The 22,097-nt window shown below is 47.1% G+C and overlaps 1 protein-coding gene across 4 annotated transcripts in view; it reads left to right on the top strand.

Moving 5' to 3' along the window:
- Window positions 1-2,228: 2,228 nt before the first annotated feature.
- LOC142579369 (alpha-tocopherol transfer protein-like) overlaps window positions 2,229-22,097 on the top strand; it is a 29,957-nt gene continuing 10,088 nt past the window's right edge. The window contains exons 1-3 of one of the 4 annotated variants that reach the window (XM_075689482.1): window positions 2,229-2,288; window positions 15,005-15,138; window positions 16,345-16,596. In XM_075689482.1, coding sequence (XP_075545597.1) covers window positions 15,009-15,138; window positions 16,345-16,596 — 382 coding nt within the window. In that variant the 5' untranslated portion in view covers window positions 2,229-2,288; window positions 15,005-15,008. Of the gene's footprint in view, window positions 2,289-6,294; window positions 6,430-6,504; window positions 7,009-15,004; window positions 15,139-16,344; window positions 16,597-22,097 lie in introns of those variants that run through there. The other 3 variants (XM_075689481.1, XM_075689483.1, XM_075689480.1) reach the window with 3 other exon arrangements.

The following is a 22,097-nucleotide window of genomic DNA, read 5'->3' as shown; positions in this document are numbered from 1 at the left end:
GGGTAAAAAACGAGGCCTTCGGGCGTTCTACCCCAAGCTAGGGTAACGCATTGCGTAAGGGCCACCTCAGCCGGTTTTCTCCGAACTTGCAGCCGAAGGAAAATGAAGGGAAAGAGAGCAGGCAAGCACTCTCCGAAGGGATATGGCAACCGCAGTAGCAGCGCAAGCTTCAGCATCCTACCATCCTACCGCATGGGGAGCGAAACGCACTGCCAGGCAACGCGCGCGCGTTATCAGCAATGATGCAAGTGCATGCGCTGCCGAAACCGTGCGCTGATAAGGCTTGTCGCGCGGTTTCTGCGTATCTGCAACGGCATTTTATGCCTGTCTGTACATCGCGGTAGCGTACAGTATACGGAGTTGTGAACAACGAGTGTCTATAAAAATATGCTCCCAACATCTCACTAGAATTTGACTTTTTCTTTGATATGGCAACAATTTCTGAACTCTGTTAAGCGCTGCCTAAGTGGAGAATTTACGAGCTACACAGGTACTTGAATAATGTGGAGGTATAAATCGTCCTCTACAAAATAAATATAAAATAAAAAGCTCGGAAACACTTTTTAAAAGTTCGGTCTGTTTACGGAGAAAAGCCGTACAGCACTGGACCTGTTGAGCCAATCTCAGAGCGCTGTTCTTCAATCGCCCTCGTGCTTAAAAGCACGAGGGCGATTGAGTACTGAAGCTGAATATGACCCCGTCATTCGCTGTTGACGTTCAGAAACCTTGGTTGTACCTCACGCATTCAAACACGTTGTTTTCCTTACAGTCGTTACTTTCCTTCAGTGGAGGACTAGAGAACCTGCATATTGTCACGCTCGATTACAGACAGAATACAATACCAGGGCGTAGAAGGTCGTCGTTACCCTCGTTGAAATGAGGAGCAAGCAAGGAAGCAAGCAAGAAGGCAGAGAAGTAAGAAATAAAGTAGCAGCCGCTCGCTCCGAGCTGACTGCTTTGCCCTTTTCTCTGGCGACAAAGTAATGCTACGCTCAATTACCGATACAGGACGAGGACGAAGAAGCTCGTGGTTAATGTCATTGAAAGTAGGGAGCAAGCAGGTAAACAGCCGCTATACAATAATGTACGCAAATGACTCTACCCTACATCTCGATATGCCTAAAAGACCGAAAATATTTAGTTGGAGAATTCCGAGGATAACGCGTTCCTCAGTTTTCTGGTACAGGCAATGTAATGCATTATAAGTGTGCTCCGTATTCCCCCTGCTCTACGCACCATTTACATGCCTAAGTGAGTAATTACACAGATTACTAATGTACCGTTCTCTTTCCTCAGCTGAGCCCAATTTCGATAATGTTTATTCATTGTGCTTAAGCTACAATCTTGAACATTCTCTCTAGTCACGTTGTCATTACAATATTATTGAATTTTTGTTTGGAATCACCTTTAGAAGTGACCGGTTCGTACATTTTCGTTGCTGCCGATATAGCATTTCTGTATTTTTTTTTTCACTTTCAGCCACCTGCTGCCATTTTGATTCGTACTGGCCATTAAGACTAGCCAAATCGACGTTTAAATTTCGGTGACATCTGGACTAAATCCATGAAATTCTGCGCTTCTTTTGTGAAAAGAAAGTGATTGATAGATAGATAGATAGATTGATTGATTGATTGATTGATTGATTGATTGATTGATTGATTGATTGATTGATTGATTGAAAATTCAGCACCTTCCAGGCTGCTCAAAATGTAGCACGTTCCGACGGAAACACCAACGAAAAGTGTTCTACAGTCCAAATACAGAGCGTTGTTAGGAGAACAAAATTTGTTTAGGCCACGTGCGTAACTTCGACACTTTTCTTTCTCTCTCTCTCTCTCTGCGCTGGGAGACTACACACTGTCCCAGGCACCGCCATTTCCGATATCATTCAGGCCATTTCTTCTTGGGCTACTGCGTGGTATACACGCTGGGACGGGAGCCTGCGAGTTACGCACACGTATAATACGCCCCATATTTAAAAACGGGCCTCGAGCTCTTCCTTCACTTCGCAGAGTGTAGAGCTTTACCGATAACGGATAACATTCAATAATCGTAACAACGGCTTCCGAGGTCTGGAACCGCGCAGTGAGATCGGCGGAGCTCATGGCGAGAGAGACGACTAAAAAAAAAAAACATTTGCCCGGCATACGATACACGATAAGAAGCTGCTCGCACGCCTTTCGGCTAGACTCTGCGAGTGGCTCGTTTCACCATTTCTAGCGGGGTGACTGCAGAGGAGCGTCGTTCAGTCTCGACCACGTCTGCAGGAGAAACTTGTGAAAATAGCGGTAAGGCATGCGGGACGTGTTTCCGGTGTATATACTCGCGGCGAGGTGCCAGCTGGCATTCCGTTGGTTTTCCGGTGTCGAGTGACCACAGTGAAGATCTGGTCAAAGTACCTTCTAGGTGTTTACCTATAAAAGCTCGTAAAGTAACCGTCCCAATCTTTAACCATTGAGTCCATTACCCCGTTACAGAGAACCTTATTTATTTGACAAATATTTTTAAAGTGCAAACAAGCCATATAGTTACTAACAATTATATAGTTCTTCTGAGCCATATTTATTTATTTATTTCGTTTAATTTCTTTGTTTGTCCATGATCAAGGCGAGTGTTCGTTGAAGCTGTGCGATGTGGACTAGAAATGCGTAAGTCGGTACGAGCTTGGCTGACGCTTGCCCGACAGCGCCTCCGAGTATTTCGTGCTCTGTAACTAGACGTCATTCCCATATAAATTTTTTTCCTGCTGCAACTGACGTTTGCGGCCTAGCGCGGTTACTTTGGCGAGCCCAGAGTATCATCGGTTGCAGTTGGCCAAAGATATTTCACATGCTTTAACTAATTATGCAACACGCGTTTTTTTTATGCGTGTCAATGTGTAAGAATGATGCCTCATTTCTGGAGGCCAGGTATCCACGAGCGAGTGCGTACATTTACCAAAATGGATTGATCAGAACGTGACCAAATACAGAGGAAAAGAAAAATGTGTAAATTTAGACATGCTCTATTTGCCCGACTGTTGTGCTCTGAATCGTGTTTCTTGCCGCTAGCTTTAGCGGACCATCTTTAACATTGCCACTAAACTTGAATTAATCGATAAATCAATCAATCAGCCGATCAACCAATCGACCAAGGAGCCTTTTATTTCTGTACAGAATATTAAAGATGACGAAATCGGAAGTCTGCTGGTGTTTTTGCTTGTAGAAAGCTGAATGGTCTACACATTTTCAATGTTTCTCTACTGAACCAAGGATTTGCTATCAATCCCGCGGGATTTCTGTAAAAAAAAAATACGAAAGGAAATATATATATTGGAACCAGAAATATTTGTTTAAGAAGCTTCAGTCATATTGAATATTGTTCGATTTATTGTTAACAGTTTTGAAATGGGTTTTCACAACCCACTGACATGCGTGCAGCCTAAGCCAGCAGATAATAATGAAATTACAATACTTCTTTTCTTTCTTAAGCGGTGAGTGAAAGTCGTTTGGACTTGCGTAGTAAGTCCAGCACATCTTCAACGAAATCAGGACACGTGAAAACTTTCTCTGACGTCTCAAGGGAGAATCAGAAATTGTGAAAATTAGAAGTTTCTAACGGATAATTATTTAAGGTAACTATAGAGGCGCCCGCTGTAGGATTCAGTAAATACTGAAAGTTATCGCTCCGCGGGAAGAACGCCACTGCTGAACGAGTATAGAAGCACGAATCCACGTCGTATGCGTCCTTTGCAATCACGGAGGCTGCACTCCTGTTTACAATACCAGAGCTATAATGCCGCACACAGGCATGCGACTCCCAGAAGGACTCCGGAGCACCAGGCGAGCTCAGTTCCCCGCAACTCCACCAGTGTCGCGGTACAACGCGGACAGAAGACAGGGACACGTTTTTTAAGAACAACAGGACAACCTGTTCAAAAACAAACAGAAGATGATGATGGCCTCATGTATGGTATGGCTCATACCATAACATCAACATCCATAACATAACAGAGGCACCTCTTCTTCAACCTCGCTCAATCTCAGCCACCCACTAGAGTTAAGTTATGGGGCTTTATGTGCCAAAACCACTTCCTGATTATGAGGCACGCCGTTTTGGAGAACTCCGAAAATTTTGGCCACCTGGGGTAATTTAATGTGCACCTAAATCTAAGTACACGGGTGTTTTCGCATTTCGCCCCCATCGAAATGAGGCCGCCATGGCCGGGATTCGATCCCGCGACCTCGTGCTCAGCAGCCTAACACCATAGCCACTGAGAAACCATGGGGGGTACCCACTAGACGGAGTCCGTTAATTCCCCCACCGTCGTTGTCTTCTGCACAGAATACACGCGTCATTATGTATAAGCTATAACGTTTCAAAAACATTGCACCCATGTTTTGCACCCATGCTTGAAGAGGCGGACGTTACTTGCACAAAAAAGCGCCCTGCATCCAAGTGACAAATTAAATAAAGTGCACTAATCAACTTCTTAATGATTTACTCTAGGTGTCCACGCTTCAGGGGCGAAATTGAGGTCGACCAGTAGTGATATCAAGCCTGCTTAGAAGAATGCCTAAATCCACACACCGCCAGTTTCGAGATATATGGCATTAAAATGTGCTAGGAAATATATTGTCGCTCTAATAAACGTATGCCAAAAACGTGATTCAAGGAGTTGCGGATGATCTTAACCGTGACGCCAATGCATTCTCTTGCACATTTAGGACGCGGATATCTCGAAAGATGGCTTCAGCTTAACAGGTCGAATCACGCTACGTGAGCCCGGCAATTAAAGGCAAAACTGTTCAAACTTACAAAATGAAGAAGATAAGCACAATATATATTTTAATGGCAACATGCTTATTTCATGTGCATAAAGCGTCTCTTGTGTGTGCGTGTGTGTGTTTTGTTTGTGGAATACGAGGATGAATACGAGGTGGAATACGAGGCAGTGACATCTGTAATTTGTGACTGCTACGCTTCTCATCTCGATCGGCCTTCATATTCGAGGAGACTTTCGCTGGACACGCACGTAACACATGACCTATTCAGGTTGATTGATTGATTGATTGATTGATTGATTGAATATATTATTGATTATTCGCACACAAAAAGGAGGCTTCGAAAGTGGGAGAGAAGGAAGAGGGTGTTGCCGTGGGAACCATCACCATCTTGCATCGTCGCGGGCGTCTGAGCTACACCACCAACAGAGGCAAAAAGTAGCGAGAGGGAAGTGATGGAGTGATGCAGAAATATGTGAAATATGCGTCCACAACCAACATGCATGCCAGATTACACGCACTCTTTAAAACACACGTTTAACGAGGTGCAAATGATGTGATCATCACTTCGTATACTCGGCTGCAAATGACACATTCTGGAGTGGTTCGGAAATGACATAGCTTAGTGCGATTTAAGTTCTCTTGTGAGCAGCTGCTGATACAATTTGTCCATCAGGAATCCGTCAGCAGCATACGATTGTGTAGGCAGCCAATTCATGATAAACTTTACCATGTTAATTTATATCTGAAAGCTTAGAAATCTTTGTCTCTTTATGTCAAAAAAACACTATCATTTTTCTATAACGTCAGCATTTCTTGGAATAGTGCATCATGGCTGAAGAAAGCAGGTTGTAATACCAACGATTATGTTTTCTGATACGGGAAGCCCGTAAGATCCTTACCTTCTCCAACAACAACAACAGCAGCAGCAGCAGCAGCAGCAGCAGCAACAACAACAACAACAACAACAACATAAAAGAAAGGTAGCCGAGGACGACTGCTCGATCCTAGAATTGCATCACCACCAATATGCTGGTATACACATGCACTGCAAACGTTGCGAACTCACTACAAGGTCTGAGGAAACCTCATCGCTGAGCTGTTTTAGACTTCGTTATTAGTCTCGTCGTGTCCGCTGACGTTTGTGGTCACATTGTTAACGTTAGCATAGACCTCGAACATTAGAGTTTATGATCTAGAAATCGGGCATATAGATGCGATCGCCCGAAGATAATCGAAAGTGCTTTTCGTGTTTGCATAAACACGGATGTGACGAGAATGGCGACAACACACTCAGCACGCGAGTGCGCGCGCCCGAACACACGTGTAAATTGCTCAGCTTCGCTTGAACGTAACCACTAGCCTCATTTGCCTGCCGGCTATTATACATTGGCACGTAAAAATGCATTCGAAGGTAATTTCCGCACCTAGGGCCTTGAGCGTGAGCTCAAGCAAGGAGAAGCGGTGGGAGAGAGATAGAGAGAGAGATAGAGAGAGAGAGAAAGAGAGGGTCTAGCGCAACAACGTAGGCGGGTGAGGAAAATGGCCGCACAACAACAACAACGAGTTGAGAGAAAGCCACGTTGCCGGGCCTATACAACTCCGCGTTGGCAGCCGACGTAACTGCAGCAGTTCTGCACCATCTACCGCTGTTCGCGCCGATCAGGTACGCACGAAACATTTGTTGCTGCATTGTGAGTGCTGCTCTTCGTTCAGTTGCACGCGCTGGCCTTAAAGAATATGGTGTTCCAAAGAAAAGCAGAATATGGTGCCTCGAGTAATATTCCGTTGAAGTCTTTATGCGTCGCCCGTGGTTAGGTTCTGCTTCCGCGTTAGGAACGGATCACTCAAGGTCGGAGCAACCCGTCTGCGACCACGAGCTTCTCTCCTTGTGTAAATGAACCAGATACCATTTACTATAACTGCGGACAGCAAGACGAAGCTAAAGAAGTGAGCAGGTTTTAGGAGGTTGAGAGGGAGCGGGGAGGGAGGGCCCGCCTTCAAGGCCACAACGCTAGAGTATATTGCGCGTTAACATCTATATGGGATCGCCGACTTCGCAGTTAGTCGACACGGCTCGACGCCTTAAACGCCAAGAAGCGAATACGCCATTCTGATGGGGCAAGGCGTCGGCTCACGGAAATATTAGTGACTGTCGTTGGCGAAACTTTGTCCCACGAGTCGAGAAACTTCAACTGTGCCAAGAGGACAACGTGTAGTGAGCAGGAGACAAAGAGTATTGACGGTATGTGTATTTTCCTGTAACCATGATAGAAACTCTCGAATGATTTGTTTATTGCTTTTTAAAGGAATACGGTAGACACGGTTTTCTTTCATCATGATATGACTACGGATTGTATAAGAAGAGTGATCCGCTAAGTAGTGCGTGCATCGAGCGTCATTACATATATTAGCGACCGCAGCACGCGTAAGGTTATGTTGGCTCTGTTCATCTGTTTTGTGCAAAGCTTCCTACGCACTCCGAATTATCAAAGCTAAGCTTTTGTTGCCAACGTCGCCGCGTTTGGGCGTGGATCTTCGGTATCTCCCCAGATATGTTTGCCGAGACCCAGGGCGTTTCTTCTCAAGCTGCGCCAAACCTTTAAAATTACAAAAATATAAATCACGGAAACGTTTTTTTTTACCAATCGAGTGTACGAATTGGTGGCCTCTAGATACAGAACAATTTCTACACTTACGAGCGCAATTAACGAAGTTACACTAATAAACTTTCTAATTATTGACAATAAGTGGCTATAGTAAATGATTACTTTGGGGCCCGTCCTCGACACTACCTATACCAGCGATCAAATATTGTATAGCGGAATTGATGCGGGAGCTAAGCGAACAATTAGTAGCCCTTGGCAGGCACCTCGAAACTGAAACTGGCTGGAAAAAGAGCGTCGGTGTAGAGGATGTCACGACACCGAAGTCACCGCCCGTCAGACCCCCCGAGCAGCTTCCGACCTCTCCTTGCTGCCTGTGGCGTTGGCCTAGCGCTTCAATGCCAGCGGGCCGGAAAATTTACTTCGCCATTCCACTGGGCACCACATCTCCACTTTCAAGGACGAAATGCCATTTAAGGCTTGTGCATGAGAACTACGTTTGGTCAAATTCACTTTCTCCAGAAAAGCTGTCTCAAACGCGCGCGTGCGAGTTGTGTAAATAAAAACACGTAACTAAAACACATATGAACAGAACTTACTGAGTGAAGGGGAAATAAAAATTAAAGGAATACTACAAGTGCAGCAAAGACAGCCTGCTCAATGTGACGGGAGTTGAGTGCACTCAATACAGCTTTATTCCTGGAAACCACAGCTCAGCAACCTACTTGTTAGCTGACGTATACGTATTTCACACACACACTCACACGCACACACACACACACACACACGCACACACACACACACACACACACACACACACACACACACACACACACACACACACACACACACACACACACACGCACGCACGCACACGCACACACACACACACACACACACACACGCACGCACACGCACGCACACACACACACACGCACACACACACGCGCGCGCGCGCGCGCGTTACATGCCTAAAGGAACTGCTCAAAATGATGGGCATTCGTGGCAACACACATCATCAACCTGTCTTTCATGGAATCCAAGACTCGCTTGAGCATTGCAGGTTGAACTGCAGCACATGCAGCAATGATTCTTGCTTTGATGCCTTCCACAGCAGCGGGTTCAGTGGCGTTCACATTCCAAGAGGAACAAATCTAGAGGGGAAAGGCCTGGAGAGCGTTCCGGTCAAAGAACGGTTCCATTCCGTCCTATCCCTTGCAGAGGGAAAGGGCTGTGAAGGCACGACACAGCACTATACAAGAGGAATGCGGAGAAGCGTCGACGTGTTGGTGCCAGGTGTCTTTCAAGAGGATCAGAGGCAGTCCAGCGATGAATTCTCCTACGACTTCTTTCAGTATTCACCCGGTGTATAACGAGTTTCCCACAGGGTGTGTCATCAAAAAAATATACGGCCCAATAACTTTGTCACTAAATCCCGCACTCCACGTGGACAGACTACCGCACTTGGTGGTTGTGCTTACAGAGCCAGTGAATATTTAAATTTGCCCAACAATGCGCATTGTGAAGGTTCACAATTGAATTTCGACATAACTGGGCTGTCCAAACTATTTTCTTGGGGAAATCTGGATCTCCGTCAAGTTGAATCGGCGCCCGATTGCAAAAATCTGGGCGTCTCAAGAAGTCCGTGTCTCTTAGTTCTTGGTGCAGGCTCACATAAAATGGGTACAGTCGATGCTTCACGAGGACTCTCCACACGGTTGTGATGTTTGCTTCGCAAGACTTCGCAACTTCTCGCGTGCTCGTTTCGGGCTTTGTCCCAAACTATCCGAGTATGACTTCTTCGAACTCTCTGCTTATCACATATATTCTTTCGGTGTTCACTGTGTCATTAGCGATCCAGTTGCAGGAAAGAGGAACACGCTAATAAACGATGTGTGCGCAGGAACGCGCTGACCTGGATGGCGGGCGTAATTGTGTTGCACCGCTAGACGAGCGTTTCTGTTCATAGTCAAATAAGCAATCACCATGTCAATTTTTTCTTTAACTGACAGTCTAGTGTCGACCAGGGAAGCCATTCCGAGCTGTGTCGATCGCAGTCGACGCTAGAGACTGATATGTAGCCGTGCATGCATTATCTAACAGCCCAAAGATAGGGGTTGGCGCTACAGCGCCAACGTGGGGCCCAACGAAATAACTAAGTAAATTTGGCGGCCAGCTGGCATTGAAGCGCTAGGCCAACGCCGCAGACAGCAAGGAGATAACGCAAGCAGCTCGCGGGATATGATCGGCGGTGAACTCGGAGACGTCGCGAGAGGCGGGGGGCGGCGACACCGACGACACAGACGCTCTTTTTTCCAACCGGTTTCGGTTTCAAGGAGCCTGCCAAGGGGAGCTAATAGTTCGCGCAGCTCCCACATGAACTCCGCTATTCAAAATTTGATCGTTGGGGTATGTAGTGTCGACGACAGGCCCCAAAGTATTTACTTGCAGTAGCCACCTATTATTGGTAAGTAGAAAGTTAATTAGCGTTACTTCTCTAATTGCGCACGAAAGTGCGGAAATTTCTCTGTATCTAGAGGCCGCCAATCCGCACACTCGTATGGTAAAGATAACGTTAACGTGATTTATATTTCTCGAATTTATAAAATTTGGTACAGCTAAATATAAAAGACGACCTGTATATATACGAAGTTTACATGGGCTCCGAATGCAAGTACGAGCCAAAGGGCTTATATAAACCTTTTATGCTGACCATTGAAGTTGTTAGAATAAGTGCATGTAATATCGGCTGACGGGCCTCTGTTTGACGGGCCTCCATTCCTAATGGAATAGCGCATTATCTTCTGCAACTTCTTTGCTTTACATCATTTATTATGGTTTAGTTATTCAGTATGTGCCTCAGGGTGTGTGGCCGTATCTTGGCTAATCCTCCGCACTGGATATGAGCCACTGCAGAATGGTAACCTTCCACAGTTAAACAACAGACGGTACCTTAACATCCTCAGCGCAACAAAAATACGCCTTCAAGCACATAATTCTATTCTTAAAGCGAAACATTGTACGCCTTCTTTCGCAGTGTTTGGTGCGTCTGCTAGGTCGGCTTCCTGCAGAGTAATGGGGAGCGGACCGGGACACGCACGCGCATGCACGCACACACACGCACACAAACACGCACCGAAACAAGTGAACCCGTTCTTGAAAGGATATGTGCAACTTCACCAAACATTTCTTGTTTTCGGCTACCCCTACGCTTCTGCGGTGACTCGCGTTGCAATTGTACACGTCATTATTTCTTTATAGCAAATGCTAAGATAGTGGAAACCTTGCAGCGTCCTCTGTTCCGCACACTTCCCATAAAAATCTGTTTTATTCTGTCTTCTATTGTCAACCTGTGACGGTACACGCGCATGTGCCCCGTGTTTATTGTGTCAATTTAACACACGCACCTAGGAACGTGAGGGCTCGAGGTCATCCACGCTCGCGGATCAGAAGCCACTTGGGTGATATTCAAGTTATTATTATGATGTCTGTCTGGTTCAAAAATCCGCGCACAAATGCAACAGGGAGAAGAAGGCGGTAAGTATTTAGCTGACAACTACCCCAGAAATGGGCACAACAGAAATGGAAGAACTTTAGAAGGCATGAACAGACAGACTAAATAACGAGATGACAAATCGCGAAGAAAATGTGTTTACATAACGAGGTTACGCCGCCGCACACCAAATTTACATTTCTGTACACAGATGGCTGGTCTCACGGCATCTCTTTTCTGTACACACTGCGGTCAACTGGAAACAACTCATCATTTTCTCCTTGCTTGTCGACGATTTCCTTCAATAAGAAGATGGTTGCTCAAAGGTCCTAATAGGCAAGCTTGGCCTCAGCATGGATGTCCCCATCTTGCTTTTATTTGACGCTTTCGGCTTGGGATACAGCCAACAGAACGTTTCCAATGCTATGAAAAGCTTTGTTCATGACACCCATCGGCTGTCCTCCTAAAAAGTAAATTTATGATAATTATTTATCTATTTTTTCATTCACTCTAGCATCATGACCATTCCTCTTTGTATACCGAGCAGTAATACCTCTTTCGCTACTAAAACTGTTTCTTTTTCTTTCTAAACTTCTACACATTTTGTGGAAACCGCTCACTTCATGACCAATCCACACTGTGACTCTGTGCCACTGACGCCGCGGAACGGGAACAACAACCATTAAGCTTTCCAGAAGCCGAGTAGCGTATGCCAAAATCGTACACTCGATATTGACACTTATTGGTATGGTATGGTAAAACTTTCTTATGGTCCTTCGGAACACGCGTCGGCATATAGCGAGCCGCTCCCACGTGGGTACATAAAGGCTGAGCCTCTCCGCTGCATCGCGCCCCCGATGGACAGCCCTGTGCATCAACATCGAGGCTGCTTAGAGCAGCCTCCCATTTGGACGACGCGACGCTGTCACCATTACGTAACGCGGGGCACCGCCTGAGCCTATGTTCTAAAGTAGCTACGTCTTAGCATAGCTCACAAATATTGGTCGACTGTATCTCTGGATAGATTCTGCGTAACAGTGCGGGGTTAGGGTATGCCCCGACTTGGAGTACCCTGAGGGTTAAAGCCTGTGGTCTGTCTAGTTTCCTATGTGGTGGAGGATGCCGTCTCTGTCCCATGTAAAAATGTTTGGTAAGTTCGTTATATGAGGAGGGAGTGTCCCGATTGGTCCATACCCTCAGCGCCGCGCCACCAGGTGGCTACGCGGTTGACAAATCCTCGCGCAGCTCTATGGGCCGACTTGTTGAGGTTTGGCGGGGCACCCTCGATCTGCCCCTGTGTGCGGCGAACTAGATAATCTTGTGGAACTTGATATCCTTGTCCCGCAGAATCCGCAGGACATGCTTCGTAATTGTGCCCTTGGCGAACGCTCGGACAGCCGTCCTCGAATCGCTGTAGATCGTGGTCCTTCTGTAGTCCAGCAGCGTCATGGCTGTCGCCCCCTGTTCCGCCACCTCGGCCGACTTCGCTCGAACCATCGTATAGTTGGCGATTTTCCCATCGTCATCAATGCCCAACGCTACGAACGACGTCCCATCTGGGTACCGGGCAGCATCGACAAACGGGCAATCCCAAGCCTGTGTCTGAGCTCCGACGAGGAGAGCCTTGGCCCTAGCTCGTATCCGACCCACGTTATGTTCAGAATGAACGTTGTTTGGAATTGAGGCGATGACGATGCGTTTCCGCTATTCCCGAGGGAGACCACAAAAGCGAGACTCGATTCCCGCCGGAAGAACCCCCTGCTCTCGCAGGATGCTCCTACCCGCTTGAGTGGCGGACAGACAGCCTAGCGTAATGGGCCCTCTCCTACGCTTCCGCAATATCTTCCAGCGTCTTGCGCATGCCAAAACGCATCAGTCTCTTCGAGCTTGTGTACATGGGTAGCACGAGGGCCCTCTTGATAGTCTTCCTGATCAATGTGTTGAGCTTGTCCCTCTCCGACCTTTGCCAATTGTGCATGGCGGCCACGTAGGTGAAATTACTCATCACAAACGCGTGCACCAGTCTCCCGAGATTGTCCTCTTCAAGACCCTGCTGCCGGTTGACAACTCTCCGTATGAGTCTGATGGCATTATCCCTTTTCTTGACTAGTTTAGACACTGTCAGATTATTGGAGCCGCTCGATTCGATCGTCATAGCCAGGACCCGGAGGAAGACCACCCTGGGGATGACACCACCGTCATTTGTTCGTAGAGTGATGTCCACGTCCTCTACCGGCTTCCAACCCTTCCGTTTTGGCCCCTTCGTCTGGGTCTGTAGAGTAGCTCTTATTTCCGCCGTAAACACCGAAGACCGGTCGGCTTGAGTAATTCTTCCATGATCTTGATGGCTTGCTGCAACGCAGCCTCCACTCGTCCGTTACTACCTCCAGTACACTAAATGGTGACTTCGTCTGCATATATTGTGTGATTGATACCGTCGACTTCATAGAGTCTCCTCGACAGACCAATCATGGCAAGGTTATGGAATGTTGGGGATATGACAGACCCTTGTGGCGTCCGTCTGCAACCCAGCCTAACCGAGTCCGAAACGAGGTCTCGCACCCTGAGAGTGGCCTCTCTGTCCGCAAAGAACGATCTTGTACAGTTGTGGAAGTGCTTGCCGATCTCGAGGCTAGAGATTTGGCTTAATACGGGAGATGAGAACGTTATCAAAGGCCTTCTCCAAGTCTTATCCGTCTATGGCTCTATTATTCCTCGTGTTGCGGTCAATGACTTGATCTTTAAGCTTTATGGCATCCTGCGTTGACAGTCCAGGCCGAAAGCCTATCATATTGTACGGTTAAATGTTCCGGTCTTCCAGCTATTGCGTGACCCTGTTTAAGATTGCGTGTTCGGCCACCTTACTAACGCACGACGTTAGTGCGAAGTTAGTCCACATCTCGGTACTATTCCGTCTTTCCACATCTGGTTGATGATGTCCGTCAGGTACTAACCGACTTGTCATCCAATTTCCTCAATGCCTTGTTGATAAATATATCCGGACCCGGGGCCAACCCGCCGTTTAAATCGTCCAGGGTCCGCCGAATCTCCTCGACACCAATCTCCGCATACAGTTCCAGATTCGCGACGCCTTCATATTCTAGGACAGGGTACCCCGGACCATAGGCTACCGGCAAATACTTCTCGGTCAACCTTGTCATCACCTCCTCGTCCGAGGATTCTTACCTAGCCCCCTGCAGCACTCTTTCCAGCGTGCTCCAGTGGTTCGACTTGGTGTTGGTCTCGTCCAGCGGGTGTTTCCGGATGTTTCAGGACCCCCCGCTCCGCATCTGGCCGTCAATGGAGTTACATACTTCGTCCCACTGCTGTCTGGGAAGGACCTTGCAGTGCTCTTCGATGCTTTTATTGACCTCGGTAATCTTCCTCCGGAGCCTTTGATTGAGCCGACGTACCTTCCACCTGACCAGAAGGAATTGCTTGGCCTCGACTAGGTGGGCCAGCCTGCTGTCCAACTTTGCCACAGGGAGGTCCGTGCTAACCTTCTTGGTGGCGCACTCAAGGACGGTGGCCAAGACGTAGTGATTGCCGCCGAAGTCTATGTTAAGGTTCGTCCATTTCACCTCCACCACTCCCCTGACGAACGTGAGGTCTGGAGTCGTGTCTCTGCTAGACAACGTACTGCGCCTGGTATGAAAGGCAGGGTCCGTGACCAACATCAGGTCCATGTTCATCGCCTCTCTCCATAGGTCCTCCCCCTTGCAGCTGTCATACGGGTAGCCGCACGCATGATACGTATGATACGATGCGTTCAAGCCACCCGCCACAACCAGGGGGACACCTCTAGCAAGCTGTGCTGCTTTGGAGACGAGTGATTTGAAGCGTTGCCTCAGATCCTTGGGACAGCTGTACACGTTCAGGACAAAGATACTCTCTCTGCCCACCGGGCCGGGGATTTCTATAATAGCTGGTTCAACCTTGCTCTACGCCAGCCTTAGGTCAGGAACGACGTACGTTGCCTTTTTGCTTATCCGTAACCCACTCCTCTTCGTTCTTCGTGCTTTACCACAAGCCGGTAGCCAGGCAGCATGACGCTGCTAGTGTTTCCTGCAAGAGTACTACGTGCGGCTTACTACGGCTCTTGCCACATGAACTATGACAAATGCAGTTTTCTTGCATTACAGTACGATGAAGGAAATCAAGAAGAGTGCTTCTACTGATGCATCTTACACTCTCCAGTACGGCACAACCAGTAGTTTGAAAGAAATGACAAACACGAAGCAAGACGCCACGCTACAACTGCGCGAACTCATTGCAGGTGAGTCCATATCTTAAAGACCCATAGCTGATGCCCGGGGGGTGGTTTGGAGCTTGTTTTAAAGCGCATGCTTTACTGGCCGCGAACATGGGATTTCGCCATGGCGGTGCTCCGATGAGGCAAATGGCGTCACCAACGCGCGCCTCGCCGCGGATAATAAAGCGATAGCTTTACTGGCCGTGAACTTGCGATTTTGCCGTGGCGGTGCTCCGAGAAGGCACATGACGTCACACCGCATTCCTCTTCGTTGCGCTCGCCTCCTCTGGCTTCGCCAGCTTCGTCGCGTGCCTGATGACATGTGGGAGGACTGAAAAAGAGAGGTCGCGTGCGCAGCAACCACAGTTGACGCGGCAGTATGAATGGGAATTCTGATAAGCAGGAGGAGGCCTGGAATCGACATCGGAACGAGATAAAGAGGAAACGAATCGCCCAAGAAACACGAACAGCCCGCCGATAGACTGGCTAAACGCCGCAACATAGCTAGACAACCAGACTAACCTGGGCTTGCAATCAAGATTAACCAAGGCCTTAGTTTTCGCTACCTATAACCGGGCATAGACGAGCTAAGCCACTGCCAATTTTTTTCATACAGACACGTCCTTGGGGCTGCAAAGTGTGTGCACTGGAGCCAACTCAGCTTCTATTGTTCATTTCAGCTCGGTTGTGTAATACCGGTTGTGTAATAATATTGTCGGTTGTGCAATACCAAGAGGCATCAGATTCCATATATCAAATAAGGTGTCCTCCAAGATATGTCCTGCACGACCAGACGCTACGGCGTCTGGTTTCGGCTAAACAACGCAGCATAGGTAAGACGCAGAACGAAATAAACGGAAACTGACAGCCCTACCTCTCGGTCGTAACGTTTGAGTGGGACAACGGAAGAGGGACCAGTCTTTCTATTGACTTTCGAGATTTAGAGAAGTTGTAACTATACATATTTCTGCTATGTTTTCCTGAGAGATTTGCACACCTATCAAAAAATAGAACATTTTAAAAGAGCCCATTAAGCACATTAAAAGGAGCACAAACATTTGCACATCTATCAGTCAATACAGACGCCAACCACTTCTTGAACAAAGATAATGTTAGTATTAGGGAAACAATAGAACGAACTTAAAAGCGTTCAGAATACTTCTAGTTGTGCAAAAAGAAGGCAATGCGTTTCCGGTTTGCATTTCTTTAACGTGCTTCTTTGAATTTCAGGTGAAACCCAACTCCGTTGCCCCACAAACGATGATTTTCTCGTCAAGTTTCTGCGAGCTCGAAATTACAACGTCGAATGCTCGTTCAAGAACGTCAAGAACTACTTCAAAGTACGAAGCGACTGCCCCGAAATATTTGACAGGCTGGATCCAGATTCTGTTTTCTTCGACACCATTTGCCGTGAGCACAAGCTAGTTACAGTGTCTCGAAAGAAAGATCCCAAAGGAAGGGCTGTTATTTTGTTGAATCTGGGTAAGCACTGTCTACATCTTCGTGCTTTTAGTATAACAGGTGGTGTTCAATTGTTCAACTTGCAATTAGGCATCAGCAAAATTAAGCCTTTGACATCTGGCACGGGGTGAGATATATAATATAATATAATATAATATAATATAATAATATATACAATATAATACATACAATATATAATATATAAGGACAATAGCGACGCGCGATCGACCAGATAAAGCAGCAATGACGCGTGCTCGTCCGTCTTGTAACGGCAGCGGTATCTAATGGCGGGACGATGCAACTGGAGGACAGAAAATGCTTTATCTACCGTTGCTATAGGAACGGGCGCTTCGTGAGAAATCAATGACAGACGGGCGCTCTTTCTGCTGCGCCCCCTCTCAGATGTTTACAGCCGCTATTGTCGGAAGCACATGATAGGCGCCCTTTCCTCTTCGCCGGTTACCTGCTCTCACCGCGTCACTCAATCATCTAGGATTTCCCGCGAAGCGCCCACTCTTAAAACGGTTGCACCCTTTGGGGTGTATATTTGTCCCACAACAATAATCGTCATCTGCCTTGCTTGCGTTTCCTTTCCTGAAAACTCGGTGCTCGCTACTTTCCTGTCGAGAATGCTGCGTCACACTGATAACGCGCATGCCGTTCGTGACTGGAAAGTGCCGGGCTCGCAGCGATAAAGGAAGGAAACGCGGGCAACGCGGATGGCGATTATTGTTGTGGGACAAGATACGCTCCAAAGGGTGTAAATTTTTCTAAGAGGGCCGGTTGTTATACCAACGGGAGATAAGACCTTTGATCTCTTGAAGTAGCTTCTTACCGCCGATAGATAGCCGCTGCCGTCAGTGGACCGAGGAGCGCGCGACATTGCTACGTTATCTGGTTGATCGCGCCTGGCAAGCAAACCGAGAGGTGCCCCCGACTAAACACTCTTAGAAATATTTACACCCTTTGGGGCGTATCTTGTCCCACAACAAGAATCGTCATCCGTGCTGCCCGCGTTTCCTTTCTTTAACGCTGCGAGCCCGGTACTTTCCAGTCACGAACGGCTTGCGTGTTATCAGCGTGATGGAGCTTTCTCGACAGGAAAGCAGCGAGCGCCGAGTTTTCAAGAAAGGAAACGCAAGCAAGGCAGATGATTATTGTTGTGGGACAAATATACACCCCAAAGGGTGCAACCATATTAGGAGTGTATAAGAAAAGTTTACACCCTTTGAGTCGTATCTTGCCATACAACGATAAACGTCATCTGTCTCATCGGCATTTCCTTTCTTTAACGCTGCGAGCCCGGTACTTCCCAGTAACGAACGGCATGCGCCGTTATCACCATGAAATAGTATTGTCAACAGGGAAGTAGCGGGCGCAGCGTTTTCAAAAAAGGAAACACAAGCAAGGCAGATGACGATTCTTGTGTGGCAGATACACCCCAAGGGTGTCAAATTTTTTATAGTGTATACAGGGTGTCCCACAAACTCTCAAGCAAAATTACACCCTTTTGCCACACAACAATAATCGTCATCTGTCTTGTCCGTAGTTCCTTTTTTTTTAGCGTGGCGAGGCCGGTACTTACAGTAACGAACGGCATGCGCGTTATCAACATGACATAGCATTCCTGACAGGAAAGTAGCGGGCGCGGCGTTTTCAAGAAAGGAAACTCAAGCAAGGCAGATGACAGTTATTGTGTGGCAGAGATACAACCCAAAGTGTGTAACTTTGCCTAAAAGTGCATAACTTGAGCCAAGAATTTAAAAATGAAAGGTGCGTCGAAAGGGAATTGAACCGAACGCATACTATTCGCTATAGCCTATAGTAACCCAGGCAAGTTGTTTACGTCATAATTCACTAATTAATTTTGTTTAAATACCCAACTTTTTAATTATTGGCGGAGGATCCCACGTATTACGCGCAGATTTGCAGAGCACCTTCAGAAACCACCGATCGAGTTGTTTCCTTTACGATACGTCTCACGAAGTCATTTTTTTCCGGGTTGCAAAGAAAGCCCGCGAAATATGAAGAAAGGCACGTGAAGGAGCGTTTGCGCAATGGTATTGTGCTGCTCTCACGCGTGCGTTCGGTGAACAAGGTCGCCTACATAGTGACTGGCTACGAGGAAGCGGCAGGGCGTTCTTCATTTGATCGGCAACGCTTGGCGAGCAGCATGCATTTCCGCCGTCATGCGACTTTTTTTACGAATGTAATCTTTTTTTCGACCACCCATCTAAGAAGCGCTTCTTCATTCCAGTCACTGTGTATATGTCCCCAATTTCAAACGTTCACGATTGTATTATAGGACCTCTACCTACAGATGGGCCACATTCATGCCACCATAACGGTGCTACCACTTCTAAGATGACAGCAAGCTGGTGTACATATACAAATGTGGTAGCATGGTTAAGCTAATACAGAAAGCAAGTGCACAAAAATGGAAGCAAGGAACGCTTCGGAGAAAGTGACAAACTTGTACTTAAACCGTTATATTTATTTTTTAAGTAGTAAAGTTCCTTTTCAATGCAGGTTGGCGCAAGGATAACGTTTTTACAGCGGAGCTCTTAAGGGCTACTTTCCCCACTATCGCGCCCGCGTGTGGAAAAAAATCCCGAAGATAGTACAATGCCGGGCCGAGACGCGGCGGAAGTGAGGCAAGCGCTAAACGTTTCCCATATATACGTGAGCCGATCCCAAAGATACTACAATAACGGGCGGACCCCCGGCAGATGTGCAGTTTGCCATTAAGGGGCCCGCGTACACAGAAGTCGGTGGTAACTTCGTTAAACAGGATACCGGTAAGCTATCGCAGGAGACGAAAGATCTGATTAAGAAACGCCAATGTTTGGAAGCCTCTAACCCTACAGATAGAATAGAACTGGCAGAATTTTCGAAGCTAATCAACAAATGTAAGATAACTTACATAAGGAAGTATAATATGAACAGAATTGAGCATGCTCTCAGGAACGGAGGAAGCCTAAAAGCAGTGAAGAAACTAGGAATAGGCAAGAATCAGATGTACGCGTTAAGAGTACATCTGATTACAATGTCATTTGTAATACAGATAAGACAGTTCAAGTGGCTGAGGGGTTCTATAGGGATTTATACAGTACCAGTGATACAAACGACGTTAATGGAAAAGGGAATAGTCTAGAGGAATTTGAAATCCCACAAGTAACACCGGAAGAAGCAAAGAAAGCCTTGGGAGCTATGCAAAGGGGGAAGGCAGCTGGGGAGGATCAAGTAACAGCTGATTTGTTGAAGGATGGTGGGCAGATTGTTCTAGAAGAACTGGCCTTCCCTGTATAAGCAATGCCTCCTGATCTCGAGCGTACCAGAATTTTGGAAGAACGCCAACATAATCTTAACCCTGAAGGCCCCTCGCCTTCGCTCAGGGGGTCCGCGAGCCGCGACCAGCACGACAAAGGACGAAAGGCGCAAGGAACAAAGACCGCTTTAATTTACGATAGAATCTAACACTCAAAATTACCGCAGCCTCGCGGCCAATAGCAGAAAAGAACAAAGCAAAGACGCAAGCAGCAAAGAAGCAAAGCAGCAAAAAGCAGCAAAAGCAAAGAAGCAAGCAGCAAAACAGCGAGGCAACAAAATATGCAAGCCAAAGGGAGCGACGAAAGAACGGCCGCTACAAACCATCAGCCAACACAATCTTTCGGGCGCTAACAGAATGCATAAAGCGCAGAAAGCAAGCAAGCACCGAACCAGGCGCGCAGATAGTCTCAAAAACGAACAAAAAGAGCACTCTTTCATGCAGACACAATACAAAGACGCTTTTCCCCCTGCTCTGCAGCACGCTCGGAAAGAAACCTAGACGGGCCACGCCCCACCAGCGCCTCCCCAGGCCCGCGCCCCGCAAAAAGCCCCGAGTGCCGTCTCAGCTGCCTTCTTATCGCGCAGCCGCCTTCCCGGCATTCCCCGCGCGAGTTCCCACTATACGCGATCGGTGCGCATGCTCCATGCGACGAGTGCCGCTGTGGCGCGCGTTTCAAAGGCCTCCCCCGTGCGCGCTGCAGAGAGGGCCCAAGGGCCCGACAACCCATAAGAAAGGGGACGCCAAAAACTTGAAAAATTATAGACCAGTCAGCTTGCTGTCCGTTGCCTACAATATATTTACTGACATAATCGCAAATAGAATCAGGAACACCTTAGACTTCTGTCAACCAAAGGAGCAGGAATAATTTCGTAAAGGTTACTCAACAATAGACCATATGCACACTATAAATCAGGTGATAGAGAAATGTGTGGAATATAAGCAATATTTATATATATACCTTTCATTGATTAGGAGAAAGTGTTTGATTCAGACGACACCTCAGCAGTCACGCAGCAATTACGGAATCAGGGTGTAGACGAGCCGTATGTAAAAATACTGAAATATATCTATAATGTGTCCACAGCCACCGTAGTCCTCCGTAAAAAAAGCAACAAAATCCCAGTAATGAAAGGCGTCATGCAGGGAGATACGATCCCTCCAATGCTATTCACAGCGTGTTTAGAGGAGGTATCCAGAGACCTGGATTACGAAGAATTGGGGATAAGAGTTAATGGAGAATACCTTAGTAACTTGCGATTCGCTGATGATATTGCCTTGCTTAGTAACTCAGGGGACCAATTGCAATGCATGCTCACTGACCTGGAGAGGCAAAGTAGAAGTCTAGCTCTAAAAATTAATCTGCATAAAACTAAAGCAATGTTTAACAGTCTCGGAAGAGAACAGCAGTTTACGATAGGTAGCGAGGCACTGGAAGTGGTAAGGAAATACATCTACTTAGGGCAGGCAGTGACCGCGAATCCGGTTCACGAGTCTGAAATAATCAGAAGAATAAGAATGGGCTGGGGTGCGTTTGGCAGACATTCTCAGATCATGAACAGCAGGTTGTCATTATCCCTCAAGAGAAAGGTGCATAACAGCTGTGTTTTACCAGTACTCACCTACGGGGCAGAAACCTAGAGGCTTACGAAAAGGCTTCTACTTAAATTGAGGACGATGCAACGAGCTATGGAAAGAAGAATGGTGTGAGTAACGTTAAGGGATAAGAAAAGAGCAGATTGGGAGAGGGAACAAACGCGAGTTAATGACATCTTAGTTGAAATCAAGGAAAAGAAATGGGCATGGGCGGGACATGTAATGAGGAGGGAACATAACCAATGGTCATTAAGGGTTACGGAATGGATTCCAAGGGAAGGAAAGCGTAGCAGGGGGCGGCAGAAAGTTACGTGGACGGATGAGATTAAGTTTGCAGGGACAACATGGCCAGAATTAGCACATGACCGGGGTAGTTGGAGAAGCCCTGCAGTGGGCGTAGCCAGGCTGATGATGATGACGACGAGGACGATGATGATGATGATGATGATGATGATGATAATGATGATGATGATGATACACCGCTTCACAGGTCATCCTTCACAGAGTGGAAGAGCACTGAGTTCTTTTTTGGTTTCTGGTTCAGTTTCGGTTCGATACTCTGAAAGTTGCCATATATAGTTCCGATCTCTCTACCACG

Source organism: Dermacentor variabilis, chromosome 4 (genome assembly GCF_050947875.1).
Source record: "Dermacentor variabilis isolate Ectoservices chromosome 4, ASM5094787v1, whole genome shotgun sequence".
Lineage (NCBI taxonomy): Eukaryota > Metazoa > Arthropoda > Arachnida > Ixodida > Ixodidae > Dermacentor > Dermacentor variabilis.
This window is presented reverse-complemented; position numbering and strand designations above follow the sequence as displayed.